This window comes from Xiphias gladius, chromosome 8 (assembly GCF_016859285.1).
Source record: "Xiphias gladius isolate SHS-SW01 ecotype Sanya breed wild chromosome 8, ASM1685928v1, whole genome shotgun sequence".
Taxonomy (NCBI): Eukaryota; Metazoa; Chordata; class Actinopteri; order Istiophoriformes; family Xiphiidae; genus Xiphias; species Xiphias gladius.
The window spans coordinates 27,490,667-27,510,143 of NC_053407.1; the positions used below are offsets into that span (position 1 = coordinate 27,490,667).

General features: G+C 48.0%; 2 protein-coding genes across 2 annotated transcripts; both read left to right on the forward strand.

Annotated features, from left to right (window-relative positions):
- Positions 1 to 701: 701 nt before the first annotated feature.
- Positions 702 to 5,113, forward strand: cav2 (caveolin 2). Its single transcript, XM_040134088.1, has 3 exons — positions 702 to 966; positions 1,245 to 1,432; positions 3,378 to 5,113. The coding sequence occupies exons 1-3, from the start codon at positions 817 to 819 to the stop codon at positions 3,526 to 3,528; spliced, it is 489 nt and encodes a 162-aa protein (XP_039990022.1). The 5' UTR covers positions 702 to 816; the 3' UTR covers positions 3,529 to 5,113.
- Positions 5,114 to 8,533: 3,420 nt separating this feature from the next.
- cav1 (caveolin 1) lies at positions 8,534 to 19,260 on the forward strand. The gene is made up of 3 exons (XM_040133384.1): positions 8,534 to 8,652; positions 9,671 to 9,838; positions 17,251 to 19,260. The coding sequence occupies exons 1-3, from the start codon at positions 8,617 to 8,619 to the stop codon at positions 17,590 to 17,592; spliced, it is 546 nt and encodes a 181-aa protein (XP_039989318.1). The 5' UTR covers positions 8,534 to 8,616; the 3' UTR covers positions 17,593 to 19,260.
- Positions 19,261 to 19,477: the final 217 nt, after the last annotated feature.

Consider the following 19,477-nt stretch of genomic DNA (forward strand, 5'->3'; position numbering starts at 1 on the left):
CCGAGGGTCCGTGGGGTCGGGTCAAACCTCTGTCCTCGGAGGCGAATTCATGTGAAAGGCCAGCCCGCCTGAGTGCTAATGTCTTCCTGTTGGGGTTCCTGTTTAGGCATCTGAAGACCTGCAGCTATGCTAACAATGCTGGCGGGTTGGTGGGTTCAGAGCCCGATACAGCCAGAGAGCCGTAAATCCGCACAGGCCCGAAAGAAAATTCTGCGGTTAAATCGACTCAGCAGGTAGAAGAGTGTGCTCAGCCATAGCAACGGTAATAGGCAGGCTTTTATAGTCACGGAGTGTTGTGAAAATAAACGTGCGGCGGTTTCTATCCGAAGCACAAGGCCCGATGGGGGTGGGGGGGTTTGTTATCTGAAGCTTTCTACACCCTAATTCACAAGCAGAGGTGGCTACATTTTCCAGAACATCACTATTTTAAAAGAATGCCTCAACTTGAGCGCACACTTCTCATAAAGACTAGTCTTTCAGTTGTAAACAGAAAAAATGGCCTGTAGGTTCTGCTGCACTAATCACGCTTGATCACAAGGTTGCAGATGGCTGGTGTGCTGAACTGGGACTAAACCCCGAGGACTCTTGGGTCTCCGTGGCCCAAGACTGGAGGCCAGCGCGTCGCACAGTAGTGTCAGTCATCACTGAGCTCTTGAAACGGTCTGGGGAAGTGACTTTGAGCTTTGTTGTGTCTCCTCAGCCCCACGCCGCGCTGCTTTCCGTACGGGGCGGGGTGTCGCTCGATCCGGCGCACAGAGCGGAGCGCACCGTCCCCAGCTGCTCTCCCCGCATCGTCTGCCCGTCTGCCCGGACAACATGGGTCTGGAGAAGGAGAAATCGGACACCAGCATAATTATGGACGAGGACGAGTTCAACCGGTCGATAGAGCCCATTCTGTCGAAGAAGGGGAAGTCGTACACCGCGGCACCGGACCGAGATCCGAACGATATCAACGCGCACTTGAAGGTAAAGTCTGCGCGTTGTGCGGAACGACTCTCTGAAAGTGAAACTACACGGGTTGGCGACTGTCACGGTGACTTACCGGCGGTTACAGACCACGTAAGCTCGTTGTTTCCGTTTACTGAAGTCGAGAACGTGTAATCCGCCGCGTGAACACCTGGAAGTCGCCGCCCGCGCGTCAACCCATCACCTCCACGCACCTTGCTGCCAGTGCTTACTGTGTGTTTCATTTAGTCTTATTTATTTTAATTTTTTTCTGTCCCCAACCCCGTGTGATCCGACAGGTTGGTTTTGAGGATGTCATCGCGGAGCCCATCTCCACGCACAGCTTCGACCGAGTGTGGATAGGAAGCCACGCCGTGTTCGAGCTGGTCAAATTCATCTTTTACCGCCTCCTGACCACGCTGCTGGCCGTGCCCGTGGCTTTCGTCCTCGGACTGGTCTTCGGGGTGCTCAGCTGCATCCACATCTGGTAGGGAGAGGTCCCTCTCGAGCGGCAGGTCCCTGTTCGGGGCTCTTTGTAGCCCGGTGCACCTGGCACCGTGCCAAATGTCACCCTTACATCAAATCGGTCTATATTTTTCTCTGCACTCAAATCTCGCATTAGGCTGCTGTGCGAGCGCTGCAGGGATGCCACGAGACATGAAATGCTCAAAAATTTGGAAAAGGTAACCACTAAAATGAAAGAGATGATCAATTCCAATAAACATATCCTACAGTAGGAGCATTGCAGCGATGCTAAAAGATATAAGTACTGGAAATGGTGTAAAAAGTATAAAAAGATCAGCATAGAACATATACTTAGTCAACATTATAGCTTCCAATGCAAAGTTTTATATTGATATCAAATGCTGTGAAATACCATTAAAGAATGACACTATCAATTCGAACCCTGTCGGGCACTAAGAGCCCAGTGTAAATCCTCCTGGTACCATTACAGGAACATTATGTGACTTCTCCTCAGGGTCCACAGCTGCTTGCCAGCAAGCTTACTCTGGCTCTTTAGGCAAACATTGACACAAGTTATTTATACACTGTACGTCACATGTACATACAACATTGCGATATTATTTCAGTGTTTTGTTTTTCCTACTTTTATTTGGACAATTATGTCATGCCTATGTCGGCTAAAGGCGCTCGCGGCGGGCCCAACCAGGTGCTTCCAGGTTTTCGAGCGAACCAGGCGGTACGTGCACGTACGTTCCCAGCCACCACCCAAAGAGGCCATTTAGTAAGACCCGATGAAACAACATTTTATGCTCAGAAGTCGGCGCTCCACGGAAAGTTGGGAGGAATGTTGGAGTTGTAGTAGCGGGGGGGGGGAAGTAGTGGGGGAAGGAAAAAGAAAAAAAAAAGGTCCCTTGCCGCCCTTCTCCAGATCGCTGGCATTCTGGGTAGCAGTTGAAGCCTATTTTCAGACCAGAGTGGGACATTCGTCGGCTGCAGATTGAGCCCTGCAGAGTTACTTTCGCGTGACCCTTCACCTAGGTGAGGTCACCAGCTCGAGGTGGCTCCTTCGACCGCAGTGTATGAAGGAGGAAAGCCCCCCCCCCCTCTGGTATTCACCGGTGGAGGACTGGGTGGTGACGCTGGGCTGGTCAGTACGTCTGGAATGTCCGGAAGGGAGATCGCGCAGAAGGGTGCTGCCGCTTCAAAGCAGGACACGGCTTTCACAGCACACCCTCTTACTTTATTGTGCGACAGTGGAGAGAAAGCCACAGGCGGCGGGAACGTGACGGCATGACACAGTTCTTTGAAGAGCAGATAGAATCCGTATTACAGCTGAGACAGTGGCTGATAAGATGACACAAATATCAGAAAGGAATTTACAACACGGTCGTAGAAAAAATATGCCAGATATGGGTCAAAACATCATCTGAAAGCCCTCAAACTGACCGGAAAGACATATTCAAGAAACATTTGTGTCAACACAGATGCCAGACAGGTTGGAGCAGTTGGTGAAGCACCGCAGCATCCCGAAAATGAGATGCTGCACAAACTCAGTCATATATGTCCCCTGGAATGATCGCCAAGGAGAGAAAAGACCTACTCTCTAATCATTTCTACAGCCATGGATGGGGAGTTGAGCACATTGATCAAACTCAGCAGCATTGTCCCTCCGAAGATCAGGAGTGAAGACAGTTTCTATACACGACCCTTAAAAGTGAAAGGTTTTAGGGTGACAGGGAGATGCTGCTTCAGTAGTTTGAAATACAGAGAGCCATAATTCAAATATACAAACATCACGGTTCAAGTCCACCTGGGCACTAAACCACGCAAAATACAAAAAAAGAAATGCAGATCCGAATGCAAGAGAAAACACACTCTGTGCCACAAGGGAATTTCTTTAATTTAGAGAGATGATAGCCAAAGGTAACCTGTCACTAATGGAGCTGTTTCTGACCTTGTCTTTCCAGGTTAGTGATGCCTGTGATCCAGAGCTGCATGATGCTCTTACCGTCTGTCCAGGTGGTGTGGAGGAGTGTGACGGACATGTTCATAACGCCGCTCTTCCACGGCATGGGAAAGAGCCTGTCCTCCATTCACGTCAAGACCACCGAGAACTGAGGAAGACGCCGCTCTGTCTCTGAGGAGAAGGAAATGTAGGGCAGAAATGGAGTCCCTCTGGAAAAAAAAACAAAAAACAAAAAAAAAAAGAGTGAATGATGCTGGCGGAATACGTGCGTGGCTTCTTATAAAGTCCAATCTGAAATCCTGCAGAATCCTGTAACGGCTGTAAAACTGTCTCACCCTATGGCCACAAAGGTCGAGTTCGTCAAACGTCTTCAGTGCACAGAATCTGATTATGTAGTCTCACCGCAGGTCCCGTGCACTGGGTAAATTGTAACAGAGAGAAAACACGTCTGGGTCACACGTATGGTTACACATCATTTCACCCACTTTAATTTCAGTGCGGTCATTCATATTCACGCCGCCATTTACACGGCGTTGAAGCAACGGTAATTCGTAGCCTAGATGCCACAGAGTGTCACCTTCTTAACCAGATTCGTCCGGGCTTGAGCCGAGACTTCGTCTCAAGAAATATGTGCTTTCGGCTGCTTATGGTCGATATAAACCTGCACATCGCAACGGGAACACAAGCGGTTATAGACAAGACATTTTTACTGTTCGAGACTTAATAAGGAGCTCGTGTGCACCACCCAAAATGGAGTCATTTTGCCGGTTGTGACCAAAAGAAATTCTAGTCATTCCATTACTCTGTGGCTGAGAGAGATGTGGAATCAGTTGGAGGAGTGTATAACATTAACGTTTAGGCAAACATACTGCTGACGTGCTAAGAGATGTAATATTTCTGCTTTTTTTAAAAAAAATCTTGTATATATTGCAAATAATTCGACTAGATGTTGAACGTAATGAACTGAATCCGAGTGGATAGTCAGCGAGAGAGTAGTTTATTTGAATATTACTTGCTAAGACGCAGCTAGGTGCACATCTGCAAGCTTATTTAATCTGCTGCGTTTGATCTCAGAGCGCAGCGGCGATGACGCGGGGAATTTGCTCTCACGCGGGCCTGCAGCCGGCTGTACGCGCCACGGCTGCTTTAACGCGTCACTGAACTATGCTAACTATGCTAACTTAAAAAAAACAAAAAAAAAAACAGGATCGCATATTCCGTGGTGGCCTTGTAATTCGTTATTTATGCAAAGACCAATTCTGCAATGGCAAACACCGACATGTGGCAGCATCTGACATCACAGAAGTTCACGTCCGTAAGTGTAGCGTGATGAAGACGCACCACGTTACTCTGGTACATGCGTATTTAAGTTAGAGGAGCTTGTTGTTTGCTTCGGTGCTGCAAGTTAGCGGGCTGGGTTTCGGAAGACTCCTGCAATACTTTGCTGTGGATTTGATGAAGTGGAGTTTCAGGTACAAATTTGGAAGGTGGTACAGGAGAGAATCAGTGTGGACAGTGGTGGAGCTGAGAGTCAGGCGGATGCTCAGGCTGATTTGTGCTGTATAGCGAGATTTCAGCTTTTCCACTGCGCACTTTAATTTTGTCATTACGAGCGCAAACTCTGATAAAACAGACACATACTGTATTTTCTAATACCATGTACTGTATCTGTCTTTAATGATTGGAACCGATGTCTATTTTTCATGTGATGGATGCCATAAAAATTTACCATCAATATTTAAAGCTGCATTCATTTTTTTCAGTCAACAGCGAGCTTAAAAAACACACGCCTCTGAACCACTGTATTTCCCCCCTTGCTATGGTGGACATGTTGCCAGACAGTTTCCACACCCAGCAGACACAGTGCGACATCATCATTCGTTTGGAGTTGTGCGTCTGTCGAAACGGAGAGCGTCGTTCCAATAGTCGTTCTCCCTTACACTCCTGAGGGAAAACAGATAATACATGTTCCCTTCTTCATTTGAGGCTAGTCCCCAAACTTTGTCTGCCGGCCGTTCGGTGCCGGGCAGGGGGTCTTCGGTGGATCTGTCGGAACCTGCTTGCAGAGACCGGCTGCCTGCTGCGGCTGAAAACGGGGTCGATTGGAGCACTGAGACTGGGCCGGGACGCTGCAGTAAATATGCTGCAAAACCAAAACATTTAGCTAAAAGAGGCTAAAAAAAAAAAACCTACAGCAGCGCTGCAAAATTGACTGATAATTCTCTGTGGGTTGGTCAGTGTTTGTAGACATTTGATCCAATTTAAGTAATATTTATGATAACGATAAAAGGGATAAAACTAAGAGCTCTGTTCACTGGAGAAAGGGTCATTTTAGAGTGCTATTCCAATGTGAGAAGGAAAAACTTTCAATAAGTATAGGTGAAGTAATCACTGTACTAAAATACAGACTGATACATCCAGTGTACAGTGTGTAGTGGCAGTCATCCAGGTTTTCCGGGAAGACGGGAGCACACCAGTCGGGATTATGGCTGTACTTGACAGGTACACTTCCGCGTTAGCCAACACCGCATCGCCAGCTAGCAGGCTAACCTGCTGAACGTCTAAACCGGAGAATCGGACGGGCCCCTGACACAACAGAAGATAGGCACTGCGCGACGTGATGTTTTTGTTTCCAGCTGACAGCCGAAGCCCAGCAGCTCTGTCGGAGCCTTTTAATCCTTTCACTGATGTTGGGACTGCGGACGAGTTGCCGTCCAATATGCCTGTGTTTGGTTTTGAAGCTCTCAGAGGAAACTCAAGGTGGGGTTGTGCAACAGTGGAAGACACAGGTGTGTGGCTAAAGCCTTGCCTCTCCTGAACATAACGTGTAACACTAAACGACCTTAGTTCAGCTCCACTATCCTTCACATGTCACATATGCATTTTAGACAAATAAATCATAATGTCACCTGCTTCTGTTGGTTAAAAAATAATACTTTTATTAGTTTGCTTTTTTCTTTTCTCTCAATCATTTTTTTAACTGTAGCTTTACTCAGACTGATACGGATACACTCATTTTGGAAAAAATCTCTTTTGCTTTAACAAACCAAGTGCGATCTTCATGACCAAAATAAAGACATTTTATCCCCAAGGCTAATTTTTCTCTGTGTGGTTTCTTCTCTCTGATAACGTCTTTCTTTCGGGAGAGGAGGGCGGTTGGGATATGCAGCAGAGTGCCAGAGAGGTCTCGTAAATCACTCGGCTGAGATTGCATAAGACACTTTTCCTATACAACGATGAGCTGTCGTTCGATGGAACATGACCCGAGGCTCCGCCGTCAGACCCGCAGCCCCGCACAGCATTTCTACCTGTCGCACTCCTCTAACCCCTCTGCACTTAAACTTTGCGCCGCCAGCAGGGCTCAGCGTCTTTCCTCGAAATTTTTGATGTCCACTACTCCACGTGCGAACAGCGCAACCGCTGACACTGCTATTAACTAACAGTAACAGCCGTGCCGTGCGCTGTGTGTGGCTCGGTCAAGTTAATGTCTGCTCTTCACTTGAGCGAGCCACACACAGCACACAAGCTGGGAGGACGCGCTGCCTGCCAGGGGTCAACTGAGTGCATGAATTCTCTCAACCTTTGTCAAAACCGCAGACCAACGTGTCGGCTGTCAATGGCTCCCATTTTTAAAAAGTTAAAAAAAAAATGCATGGTATGCAGCTTGGCCCTGCGAAGCCCGGTCGCTCTGACTTGCATCGCCCGCTTGTGACTGAAAAATAGCCGGAGCAGTGCAGCCACCTTAACCACAGCCCGCGACGGAAGAAAGCGGTGCGTTGTCTCTTGAATAAATGTAAATTTAAGGGTCATCTGTCGCCTTCTGGTGTGTTTCAGCTACAGATGTCCGCCTGTGGGGTTAAAGGATTTCGAGGGGGAGGACCGACCTTTGACCTCCAGCCATAGCCGAAAATAATCAACAATAGCTGTAGTGGTTGCAGTGTAATTAAATTAGTTATGTAGCTACAGCTACTACCACTAGGGCTCCCGGACATGCTGCTAAATGATGCGCAGAGGCAACAACAGTGATCAGCAGCTGGCCCTGACCTTTGACCTCTGGCCTTCCTCTGGCCGGCAGAACTTCCCAACCCGGTTTGCAGCAGTGATGGCATGATAATGAAGCGAAGCAACTTCTACTGTATGCGGTACCGCTGTCGCTGCTATGCAACCACTCCTGGCAGCTGAGGGTACCGCCGCTGTTACAGCTGCCGCTGTTACAGCTGCTGCTGCTGCTGCTGCCCACACTGCCACTGGTGTGGTTAAATGAGCTAAACTGCCTCGTTTCGTTCCCCACCACCGCTGCTCCACAGTAATCTATTACTACGACTGCCTGCCATCACGTCGCCCAGTCACGCCTCCCTCACTGCGGCCCTCGCTGTTCCCGCATTGCTGCCGTTAATGACAGTCGGGCCATTTCCCACGAGTCTTTGCGTCGACCGAGCTCAATGTGGCACCTGAAAAGAAATCACACGCTTTCTCCCATTTTTTTTCAATTTTTTTATTGTTTCGTTTCACCTGCCTAGAATGAGTCCAGTCCACGCAGCTTTTATCGATCGAGCCCGGGCTCGTTATTATCCTCTCAGGTGTGGAACGTTTGAGCCATCGGTCGTTTTACCGGCGTCGTGAGTCACTCCCAAGGTGCGTTGATGCAAGAATGTAAACAGACCGGACTGGCCGGCACGGCTTCCCCGGTAAACGTCTCCATTCTCATCGGTTCTGATGACTCCCCTTATTGAATGTGTTTATTTATTCGTGCCAGTTTTAGTCCTGGTGCGTCTTTCCTGCTTTTCCTTGTCTCCATTAAAACCACCTGAACTGCTCTCCCTCGGGGCATGGCAGTTATTTACACCTTGCCATCCCCAGTTAACGCCCACGTTCCGCTGAACACAAAACTTTACCGTGCCCTTCCTCGATCCCCGACTAAAGTAACTCCACGCAGGCCACAACACCCCGCCGCGCAGGTTACACGGTGGCTCTCCCGTCTCACGCTCGCAGGTGAGTCCCGGGCTGCGAGGAGGCGACCTGCGGGGTCAGAGGAAACGCCGGAGGATTCCCCTCACAGCTCTGGCATTAAATTCAGGTCGCGTTCAGCAAAAAAAAAAAAAAAGGGCAGGATTTAGATCACCGCGGGTCCCCGAGAAGAGCCCCGGTCCACTCAGTTTGCCTCCACGCCTCCCTCTCGACTTCCTGCACTGCCTTCTTGTCTGTTCCACCGCGCTAGTCTGTTCAAACGCGAGGACAGCATGACAGGAGGACTGAAGGACGGCGAAACAGAGGAGGTACAGTATGGCTCTGCTTTGCAGCCGGCGCCGCTTTTACTTGACTGTGTTTTAGCTGACGCGCATTTTCCTTCACCCGGGAGTCGATTATTGTCGCTAATAATTTGCAATTATGAAGGAAAATGTGGACGTTTTTCCAGCTCCGGAGGGTCGTATTCAACCTTTATGTTTTTTTTCTTTGTTTGTTTGTTTTTTGGCACCTAGTCCCGAACGCCTCTCCCGCACCAAGTGAGGGGAATGTGGAGAACCATTCAGTGTGCAATAACATGAGGGTGTCAGGTTTAACCTGCCCCGGCCACCGTCGACAGAGCCACCGATTATTGTTTTTTACGCACCGGCTCGGAGTTGACATTTTCACGCGCAAAGCCCGGAGGAGAGTAAACCCACAAAAACCCTTTTCTGACATTGAGATTTCAGCCATAAGTCACGCACGTGCTTTAACACTGACTAGTGAAGCCACGCGCCTGTGAGTAGAGACGAGAGCGTGCTCGAAAGACCCGCAAGGGGGACAAAAGCTGGACTGTGGGGACAGAGGGGTCTTTACGCGCACACTATTTAAAGCGACGGACGCGGAAACCTGACGTGGTTTTTGCATTAACTCTGAACCTATATTCACAAGTCAGAGTACGAATGTAGTCCATAGCCCCCCGTTTGTTCAAAAAACTACAAAAATATGTTCAGACTAAAGAGAGGCGGGTTGGAGCTGAACTGGAATACGCGCCTTTACGCATTTCTTAAAAGTGTCGCCAATGCTCGCAGGCACACGTTGGATAAAGTCAGTGTGAGGATATTAAGCTTCTGTCTGGGTGGTGAGGACCCCTTGCGGCTAGTTCGAGGGGTGTGGTGCTTCACTCTCCGTTCATTTAAACCCATCCCTGTTTGTAGGGCAGCTCCAGTCTCTCTCCCTCGCCCTCTCTCCCCCTCTCTCTCTCTCTCTCTCTCCCTCTCTTAGCGCACCGCACACTATCCCTCCTCCTCTTCACTCTCTTCTTTTTCTGCCTCCTCCGGATCCTCGCAGGAGTTTCTGCATTCGCCGTTCATCCGAAAACAAGGGAACATATACAAACCCAACAATAAGGACATGGACAGCGACAGTCTGAACGAGAAGACGATGGAGGACGTCCACACCAAGGAGATCGACCTGGTCAACCGGGACCCCAAGCGCATAAACGACGACGTCGTCAAGGTGAGTCAAACCCTCGAGGGGCTGTCAACCCCTCGGCTTTTAAATTCGGGGCTAACGTGCATTTGCCGGGAGCTCTCTCGCTCTCTGTTTCGCGGGCACCTGAAACCACAACGGCGCCGAAAAACACCTGTTGCGGAGTTTGCACTTTATTTCTGCCGAGTGGAGCCGCCGGACAATCACCGCAAAACTTGAAATAAGCCCCGGGAGACCTTGAGTTTACGAAGCGTCGCGCTGGTGTTATGCGCGGCTGTGCGCGTCAGAGGCGCACTCGGTTCTTCCGCGCACGGCCGCGCGCCGCGGTTCCCGTCGTGCGACTGCTCAGGAAGACTGACTTTTTTTTCTTTCTTTTTTTTTTGCAGAGGTGTTAAAACTCATTTCGGCCGATTACAATGGCGAACGGGCCACGTTCGCAAATGTCCGTGCGTCGATCTGAGACGCGGGCTTGGAAACGTGAACACCCTCGCTCCAACGGAGGAAACATTACGAATTTCCTGTTGTTGGAACACACGTTTCCCACAGTCCTCGCTGCGCACGCGGTATTATTTCCGTCAGGCAGAGAGCAGCCCGGCCGCATCGGCCCTGACTGCTCGATTTGTTTAAAGGAGGCAGCACAGGCGGGGAGCTCGTAGCGGCGGAGGAGCGCTGCGCCGGGTGCCACCTGACGCCGGACCCCGCTCCAGCTGAAGCGGGCATTTCGCATCAGAGTGGGGTCGAACGGCTCCCTGCGTGGGACAGGAGGGGTTTGAAACGCGCGAACTCTGCCTTGTTAAAACAGGGAAACACCCAAGTAGCTGGTTAGTCTGAGGGGATATCCCTCACCACTCCCCGTCTCTCCTCCCTCCTTTCCTCCCATTCTGCTCCTCGCCTCCCACCTTCCCTTCCTCCCTACATTCCTGCAGTCGCGCCCCTGTAGCAAATATCCATGTGCTGCTCTTTATCGGCTCCTGTCAGCCAGAACATGACAAGTGACAGTCGGACGCGATCGATTTTACCGATTGGGAAGATAAGTGTGCCGACTGTCACGGGGCTCGTTTCAGTTCGGTGGAGCTTTAACCGTTTACTGTCCTCATCCCGCACGAGAGTGTGTCACATTTCACACGTGAATGTCCCCCAAACTGGAATCTATCGCTTGGGCAACGCCTGAAAACCAGATGTGCCAACATGTAAATCTGTCCCATGTCGCGTCCTGCCACACCTGTGAGAAGCATGTGAAATGTGTCTCAACACATGAGATGTGCTTCACATGGGATAAACTAACAGTAGCCTTTTTTTTTTGTTTTTTGTTTTTTTGAAAGGGAAATAACTTACGTTTGGTCAATATTTGGAGTGTTTAAAGAAAAAGGAGGAAAGTGTCCTACCAATGACCAACAGTCACACGCCGTTCTTCCAGCTCTGCCACATGACCCGTTTCACATGGGGGAGCTTGAATAAGCCAATTTCCTTCGAGAGAAGCAAAGGCTGAACGTCTCGATTAAGTTTGGGGAAATTTTCATTGAACCCTTTCGGAATTTTTGGGCATTCTTTCAGAAAACGAGCATCCGTCTCCACTTCTGCTGTTTTCTGCTTCTGCCTCCACTTCTCCCTCCACCCTCTCTCCCTCCCTCCCAACTCCCCCTCCGCTGTGACAGTGAGTCAGACTCTCCCCCGGGTCTCGGAATAGAAAGCAGCTTTGTGATTGGCCCACCCCCCTGTCTAATCAACTCCGCAGACCGCTGGTAAAATTATCTCTGACCATCACATGCGAGTACACCGTGAAAATTCAAACCTGCTGCAGGAAACTTTGAACCTGTAACCAGAGGTGGAAAGTAACTAAGCACATTTGCCAGAACTGTACTCGAGTACAATTTTGAGGCGCTTTCGCCCAATCTAAGTGTTTCAGTGTTATGTTATACTTCTACTCTTATACTTCTACTCCAGTCCGAAGATTCATTTGACAGCTGCAGTTACTAGTAATAGATAATTAGCATTAAGATACAATGCATTCTTATACACATAGTTAAATCCCCCAAACAGTTTGAAAAATAATTTAAATAAGCTTCAGATCAGCCAACTACACCTTTAAGATTCTATTTACATCGTAATGCAACAGTTGTGATTATTCAATACTATAATATATGATAATATAACACTGGCAGGGGCCATTGTGTCTTCATAAAGAACACGTTTACTCTTCATACTTCAAGTATATCTCTCTGATTGGTACTTTTTACAACATTTGAACGCTGTTTTACCTGTTTTTAGCAGTTCGGTTTGTGACATACGGTAGTTAGAAACAGGGGTATATGAAGTATTCCGATTCTGTGCTTGAGTAACAATGCAACCATGTAAGACGGTTCTTTGAAAGATCCCCCCTCGTGCAGACTCAACGAACCCCCGGCAGTATTTCCGAGGCTCGTCTGACACACACACACACACACACACACAGAACTTCGTTTTCTGTCGTGAAGAACCCGAGGCGGCCCACTGCCTCCCTCTGCATTTCAGGACAAATGAGCTCATGGTTTTTTTTACAATCTGCTGCATACAGCGGCGTCGGAGGTGTCTCGAGGTCGACGAAAACTTGGTCCTGCCAAGTGGGAGCGTGTGCTCGGTGCGCCCCAGTGAAAAGCACGCGCAGGGGAATCCCTTCCAGCAACCCTCACGCTGCAATCCACCGTGACCGCACACACCCCCACATGCAGCGCTCGCACGTGAATGCGTGTAATGTGTATCCAGATGTAATGTATGTATGCGCGCGCGCACGCACACACACACACACACACACACACACACACACACACACACTGCAGTGCTCTCTTGCCATCAAAGGGATACAGGCTGCTCTCCCGTAGCTGCTGCAGCTGGCCCCAATCGCCTGGCCACATCTAACAAGTTCCATTACTGACATGCATGTGGAGTTTTTCCCCCTCCGGAGAAGTCGTGGGTCTTTATATAGCGGAGAGGAGGGGCTCGAGCCCGGTGCTCAGTGCAGTGAAAATGCCCCCACTGGAGAGAGAGAGTTTTGAGAGGGAGCTGTGAGAAGTTTGACCCAGAGTCCTGGGGGTCAAAGTGAGAGGCATGAAACACTCCCGCTGAGACCTCAGATCTTCTGACTCGTTGACCCTTGACTACCTCATTCTGGACGTTCATCTTTTAATGATTTCTGTGCCTTTTTTTTGTCGCATTAAACGATTACACATTCCCCCGTGGGCCGAGACACCTGGTGCTAATGAAAGTCATCGCAGTGTGATTTGTTTCCATCCAAATGTCATGCAAATTTAGCAAAAACTACTGATACACGCAATCGCAAAAAAATATGCAAAGGTGTGTTGCATTAGTTTTTCCATATATTCATTAAAACTGATGAGATACGTGGCAGCTAGTTCCTGCTAAAAGTTAGACACATTTTGATAACAGGGTTTATGCGAAGTTCAGCTGGAGTGGTTTTGTGATACTAGGAAAACCAAGAATTTCCAAAAAGCAACTTGGATTTTTCTGACCAGGGGAAAATTACTTGAGTAATTTTGACATTGGTTTTCTGAGATTTAATATGATATGTGACATAAATTTGCGTGAAGGTGGTTTCCTGAATCGAAAGTACACTTGACTTAAACTATGGTGGATGGAAAACAACTTCTGCTTAACTTAGTGAGATGAGCCTCGGCCTGTGACTGTTGGTCACACGCGTCATCCTAATCTCTCCCCTGAAACAAAAACCAAACATTTCCCCCTGACTGCCGGAGCCCCCAGACCAACAAAAGACTCCATTGCGGCGGCGCAGTCTGACCTCCTCCTCCGGAGACCCGCTTTGTCTATTCAAGCATAGTTGACAGCCCGAAGATAGAGCTCTGGAAATAGCTCATCGCGTTATTTACTCAATAGCACAGTTGCCTTCCCGACCGGTCACATGCTGACCCTGAGACTCCATTGTTTCATATCAAACCTCTGACATGACTTGACAGAGGTCCACTCTTTGACTCAGCATAACTCAGGTTCTCAGTACTTCTGAGTGCTTTTTATACGGGACATGCTTATATCCCACCGCCGCTACTGAGAGTGCCTCATTCAACGGCTAATAATTCTCGAGGACTCTGCCGTTGACCACATTTTATCGAGCGGTTTTGTCAAACACTGGAAACCTGCTTCTGCTGGACAAAAGTACTCGCACGTAATTAGAGAGGTTGATATTTCTGTGTTTAATCCGTCACAACACTGACACTGCTGAAACTGAAGGTGGGGCTTGTTTTATAGACTGGATACCAAGCGCCCTACCTGAAGTGACTTCAGCTAATGCCGATGATTTGCCTCAAAACGTTGCATGCACAACGGTATTTAGAAAACTAAAAAGCTGTAAAGAAGAAAACAACAAACAACCTCACTTCACGATGTTATAAACTCTCCACCATCCCGCTGTGGTTGTGTTTGTGCCGCTCTGCAGAAGGCTCTCATTTAGTCTCAATCAAAGTTCTGGAAACTGGCGCAGAGTGGGTCCACTTTAAAATTTGTAGCTGTGGAAAAATTAAATGGATGCCACGCTGGTTTTGTGGCTGCAGTCAGATTTATATTATAAGGCTGTAGTGATCTCCGCGGGTCGGTGCTGTGAGAGCGGCTTTATGCTGCTGCCTGGAGTAAAAGAATTGGACTTACAAGCTGCTGTTTCAAGGCAAAAAAAAATTAACTCGGCTGGGATATTTGAGGAGTTCTGTTCCAAAGTGAGACATCCAGGATTGGAAAAACATGATGTTTACTCTTACATAATGAATAAGAGCATGCATTTAAGCCCTAAAATAGGATTTTGTAGTCTGCACTCACTAAATGTTACAGACACTGAAATATGAACTTCAGGAAATTATATATATATATATATATATATATATATATATGTGAAATTATAGAGGAACAATCATATTGCATACTGTAATAATAGTGTTGAAAATAGGGCTGTTACAATAAAGTTGTTTACATATTATAAATGCAGTTTATCTGTTTGCCGTAAACATAAATACTGTATATATGTATTTTCAGTAGAATATTTAATGAAAATGCTACACTGCTACACTGAGACGGTTAGCTTAGCTTAGCTTAGCATAGAGGCTGGAAATAGTCTTTAAGCTAAGACAGTGTGAAAAGCACAACTTGTCCATTTTACACTTCAGTTTCTGTACAGATTAAACATACAGGATATGTCATGGCAGTGATGTAGTGAGCTTCGGAGGGGCTGGTGTTTTTATTTTTTTGACCTTTGGACAGAGCTTCTAGTCTTCATGCTACTGTACGCTAAGCTAACCAGCTCCTGGATCCTGAGCTACGCCTGCAGCAAGACGAAGAGCTTTGCAGCCGGATGTCACCTAAGTGATTGGAACGATCTCTATTTAAATACGGACATTTGGCTTTACAGAGAAGAAACCAGCTCTGAATATGTTACGTGAAATTCATCAGTCAATTAACAGATCGAGTTCATTCTCAGGGATCTAAAATAGTAAAAGTAAATGCTAATGTGCTTGTCCTTGATGTCAGCAGTCACTCTGTGTGGGTGGGCATGGTGTCCTCCAAACAGTGGCTAGTATCACACGTAGGAATGAAGCACTTCACTTTGCCATTTGACCGTCCAGTGTGACGCAGGATAATATCTGGCTGACTTATTGGTGTCACAGCCATTAGCCGTGAGTGTCTCGACTAGTCCGTTAGACAAGCCACGGTCTCCAAAGTAACGGTGTGTTAAATATTGACTCGGCGCTCAGAGGCCTGTGGAGCCGGTGAGAGAGGGAGAGTCTGCATTGTGTTTACGGTCTGTCAGCCGCCACTTCTCCCTCCGTGCCCTTAAACAGCGCCGGTCAGGTCACGGACGCTGGCGGGGATCGTCCCGCTAAAGCCCCTGACAGATGTCGACGAAGGGGTCCGACGGGTCCCTTGTCGATCCAAATACCGCGGGCGGTGCCGGGGTGTATGCCAGCTGAGTGCCACGCTGTTTCTGTCGTTTGTCCGGTCTGGACCAGACCACCACCGATCACACTAACTGTGCAGTTCTCTGCCTGTTTATTCCGCACAAGCCAGCCACATGGAACACTCCGCTTCCTGTGCGCCTCAAGATTTTTCCTAAGAGAGGCGAACCAAAGTGTTTAGAGCAGTAAATGTAGAAGCGTCTAGGAGCTGGATTTAGCCTGATAATTATTTAGTTTATATCAAACCACCAAGTAGCTGAATCCCGACAGTGTTTTATTGGTTCCACCCGGTCCACCTGTGGCCTTAGTTTGTCCCTTTTTGGCACCTATCTATCTGTCTGTCCATCTCTATCGGAGGTGCATGTTTTTCTAGACGCCCTGGAGACTAACGTCCTCGAGATGATTTGCAGAAAGCAAAGCAGATGCCAGAGATAGTGTGTGTTGTAATCAGTATTTTGGGCGGGGCAGGTGTTAGTGGTTAGACAGTGTACCAGTCACTGCCGGCGGGTGTGTAAATCTTGCCAGGAATCCCACCCTGCATCTCAGCAAACTGACATATTACTGTAACAGTGAGTGAAGCAGCTGATGTAGGTGGAAATAATGAGTTCAGATCTGAGGGGACTATTGGGGCAGTTTGCACTTTGGCGCCTCTGACCCCAGAGTTAAAACCTGACCCGAAAACCCCCTGACGTCACTGTTTTTTCCCCCCCGGTGACCGTCATACTTTTTGTCACCAGGGAGCCATCTGCCCTGTTTGCTGAGATTTGTTCTTGTGCTGTTTGTGCTGCTTCTAAACGATACACCATGTGTGTGGTTACTGCAGTGGACGTCCTGCCCAACTGATGTGCCAAATGATTCCGAAGCTATTTGTCCTTCCTTTTTCATAGGCGAGTTCAGTCGTGACCTTTTAACAGTGCATTTGCACATGATCCTTCAGACCTTTTTAATTCAAGTATCGGTAGAGACTTAAAGGAGCTAAAACGCTGGCTCAAATCGAAAGTATTTATCTTTGATATTAAATCATCGTGACTGATACAGGAACAATCAACGTTAAAGTAAGACGAAAAAAATCAGTTTTAATAATTCATTCTGCTTCTTCGGGACTAGTTTGGTGGTTGGGTGTGGTGCGATTCAGTTTGATTGATGCTGGCATCGTGTGGTCAACAGCAGCACACAGCTGCTGTCATCTAATGAATTAAGTTAGTTAAATTAGGATTGGGATGTCGAATTACGCACTGCCACATTTTCCACCGCGACACTCCCTCCGGAACTAGTGGGAATACAGAAATCTCCATGTGGATGCAGTACACTTCAGACCTGGCAGACGATGGTGTGTTCATGCGGGACCACATTGCTGACAGTAAGAAGCTAATGGAGAAAATGGGTTTGCTAGAGCCTTCACCGGATAGTATCACTGCATCTATAATAAGTCAGTCCGGACCTGACAGAAGTGCCACCGCCTTCTCACTTTTTCTCTTTCTTCCTCTTCAGGTGGACTTTGAGGACGTGATCGCCGAGCCTGCGGGGACCTACAGCTTCGACGGCGTGTGGAAAGCCAGCTTCACCACCTTCACCGTCACCAAGTACTGGTGCTACCGACTGCTGACGGCGCTGGTCGGCATCCCCTTGGCACTAATCTGGGGAATATTCTTCGCCATCCTGTCCTTCCTGCACATCTGGGCCGTGGTGCCGTGCGTCAAGAGCTACCTGATCGAGATCCACTGCGTCAGCCGCGTCTACTCCATCTGCGTGCACACCTTCTGCGACCCGCTGTTCGAGGCTATGGGCAAGTGCCTCAGCAGCATCCACGTCCGCACGACCAAGGAGGTGTAGCCTCCAAAAGGAGGAGGAGGAGGATTAATGGAAAGAGGGGAGGGAGGATGGGAGGGCCAGAGCGACACAGATGGAGGGAACGGAAGAAGAAAAAAATAGACCTCTGGAAAAGAAGAAGTGAGACGTTTCCAGAGCTGGGCGGGGGATGTTTGGAGGTGAAGGGGCGAGGTCACGTGGCACCTGGCCCCGCCCTTTTCCACCTACAGTTTTTTCTCACCAGTGTTGACGTAACCAAACGGGTGGGCAGAGGAAATCAATGGGTCATTCTCCTGGGTTTTTGTAGTTATCTTGTTCGTGTTCCATAGTTTTTTTTTTTTTTTTTTTTAACCTCACTCTTAACTTTGTCAAGCAAGCAACCGAGCTCCGTATCTGTTTTCTGTTAAGTTTTGCCACGGGATGTTAAGTCCTTCCATTCTTACTGTTTCTGTGAAGAGCTTATCGCTTTGATTCGTGTGAAGAGGGGATGTTAGAGTGTATCACTGTCTTCTCTTGCGCTTGTTTGTGTTTGTTTTGGAGCCTCTAGGCAGGGCAGGATGGTAGGATAATAAAGTTGGGAGGGTCAGAGCAGAGAGAAAGAAAGGCCGCTGCCAAATTCTATCTGACTAAGCAAAAACAGAACAACGCCACAAGCCGATCAGCACAGCAACGCCCCTCCCACGGCCCCACACGACCTCCAACCCACCAAAAACAACCTCCAACCCCCCCCCTCTGCTCGGCTTTCCCGCAGTCTGACACACTGAACCTGCCCTGGTCCCTGCATGCACCTGCGTGACCTTGCCAGCAACTCGCCGTCCACAACCGCCACGCCTGCCACACCACCTGATGACGCAGGAATGATTTGCATCTCAGCTCACCCGCTCTCTTCATCGGCTTCTTGCTTCGCCTCCACTCCAAACGAAACTTTTCAGTGCAGGTTTCAGCACCGTCATCCCCTTAATCACATGAGTGTGTGACAGAGAATGTTAGCATTTGAATCTGACAAAAACTATTGTTTTTTTGTTTTGTTTCGTTTTGTTCTGTTTTGTTTTTTAACTCCAAGTTAGACCTTTAATTTTTCAGTGCAGCTCAACGCTTTTACATGCACATCATCATAATTCCATAGTGAATGCTTTTTTTTTTCTACACTATGAAAATGAAGAACTCTGCGGGGTTAGTTTCAATGCAATCGTTTTGATATCCTATATGTACTGTATGCGTGTTTATGCAGAAGAGACTTTACAAGCTATGGCCTCATTCCAGTGCACTAATCTATGGAGAAGTATTGTAAGTGAATAGCACTGATGAAAATCTCCTTTCTATATAACTCATTTGCAAAGGTAGTAGAGTACTAACAGTTACTTTTGCACACTTTGCACTTAGGACGTGCAGTTACGAGCGTGTGTGTGGAGGTTTTTTTGTTGCGCACTGTGGTACTTACGCAGGTTAATGCATTGGAATAAAGACAATGTGAGGTGGAATGTGTGATTCTGGATGCATTTTTCTTTGTTTTATGGTCATCATTTTGCAGCCCCCCCCCCCTTTTTTTTGTCTTCTTCATTTTAATTTTGTTTTTATTTCTTTCCTCTGAGGAGTTTGTTCTGCTGCCCTGCTTCTTGACTGTGGACACGATGCTGAAAAGCATCAAACTGACGCCTCCCACACCGGGGATGGGCGGGGTTGGGGTTGGGGTTGGGGTTGGGGTGGGGTTGTTATGTTTTATAGAGACACTAAGCTCGCTTTAACTCCGTCACCTTCAGTCTACCTGCTGTCTTCTCACAGGATGGTAATATCATAGCACCTGTTTTTTTGAAATGAGTATTTTAAGCTCAAAAGGTGATATTTTTATAAAAATATTTTTTTTTCCTTCCTTGCTTTTACTGTATAATAAAACGCTGTGCACATTAAA

What these genes read in the sequence shown, in the direction of transcription:
- cav2 (XM_040134088.1), top strand. Translation starts at nt 817, where the DNA reads ATGGGTCTGGAGAAGGAGAAATCGGACACCAGCATAATTATGGACGAG. An exon ending in ATATCAACGCGCACTTGAAG is followed by an intron (nt 967 to 1,244) that starts GTAAAGTCTGCG and finishes GTGATCCGACAG; the next exon opens with GTTGGTTTTGAGGATGTCAT. An exon ending in CTCAGCTGCATCCACATCTG is followed by an intron (nt 1,433 to 3,377) that starts GTAGGGAGAGGT and finishes TTGTCTTTCCAG; the next exon opens with GTTAGTGATGCCTGTGATCC.
- cav1 (XM_040133384.1), top strand. Translation starts at nt 8,617, where the DNA reads ATGACAGGAGGACTGAAGGACGGCGAAACAGAGGAG. An exon ending in AGGACGGCGAAACAGAGGAG is followed by an intron (nt 8,653 to 9,670) that starts GTACAGTATGGC and finishes GGATCCTCGCAG; the next exon opens with GAGTTTCTGCATTCGCCGTT. An exon ending in TAAACGACGACGTCGTCAAG is followed by an intron (nt 9,839 to 17,250) that starts GTGAGTCAAACC and finishes CTTCCTCTTCAG; the next exon opens with GTGGACTTTGAGGACGTGAT.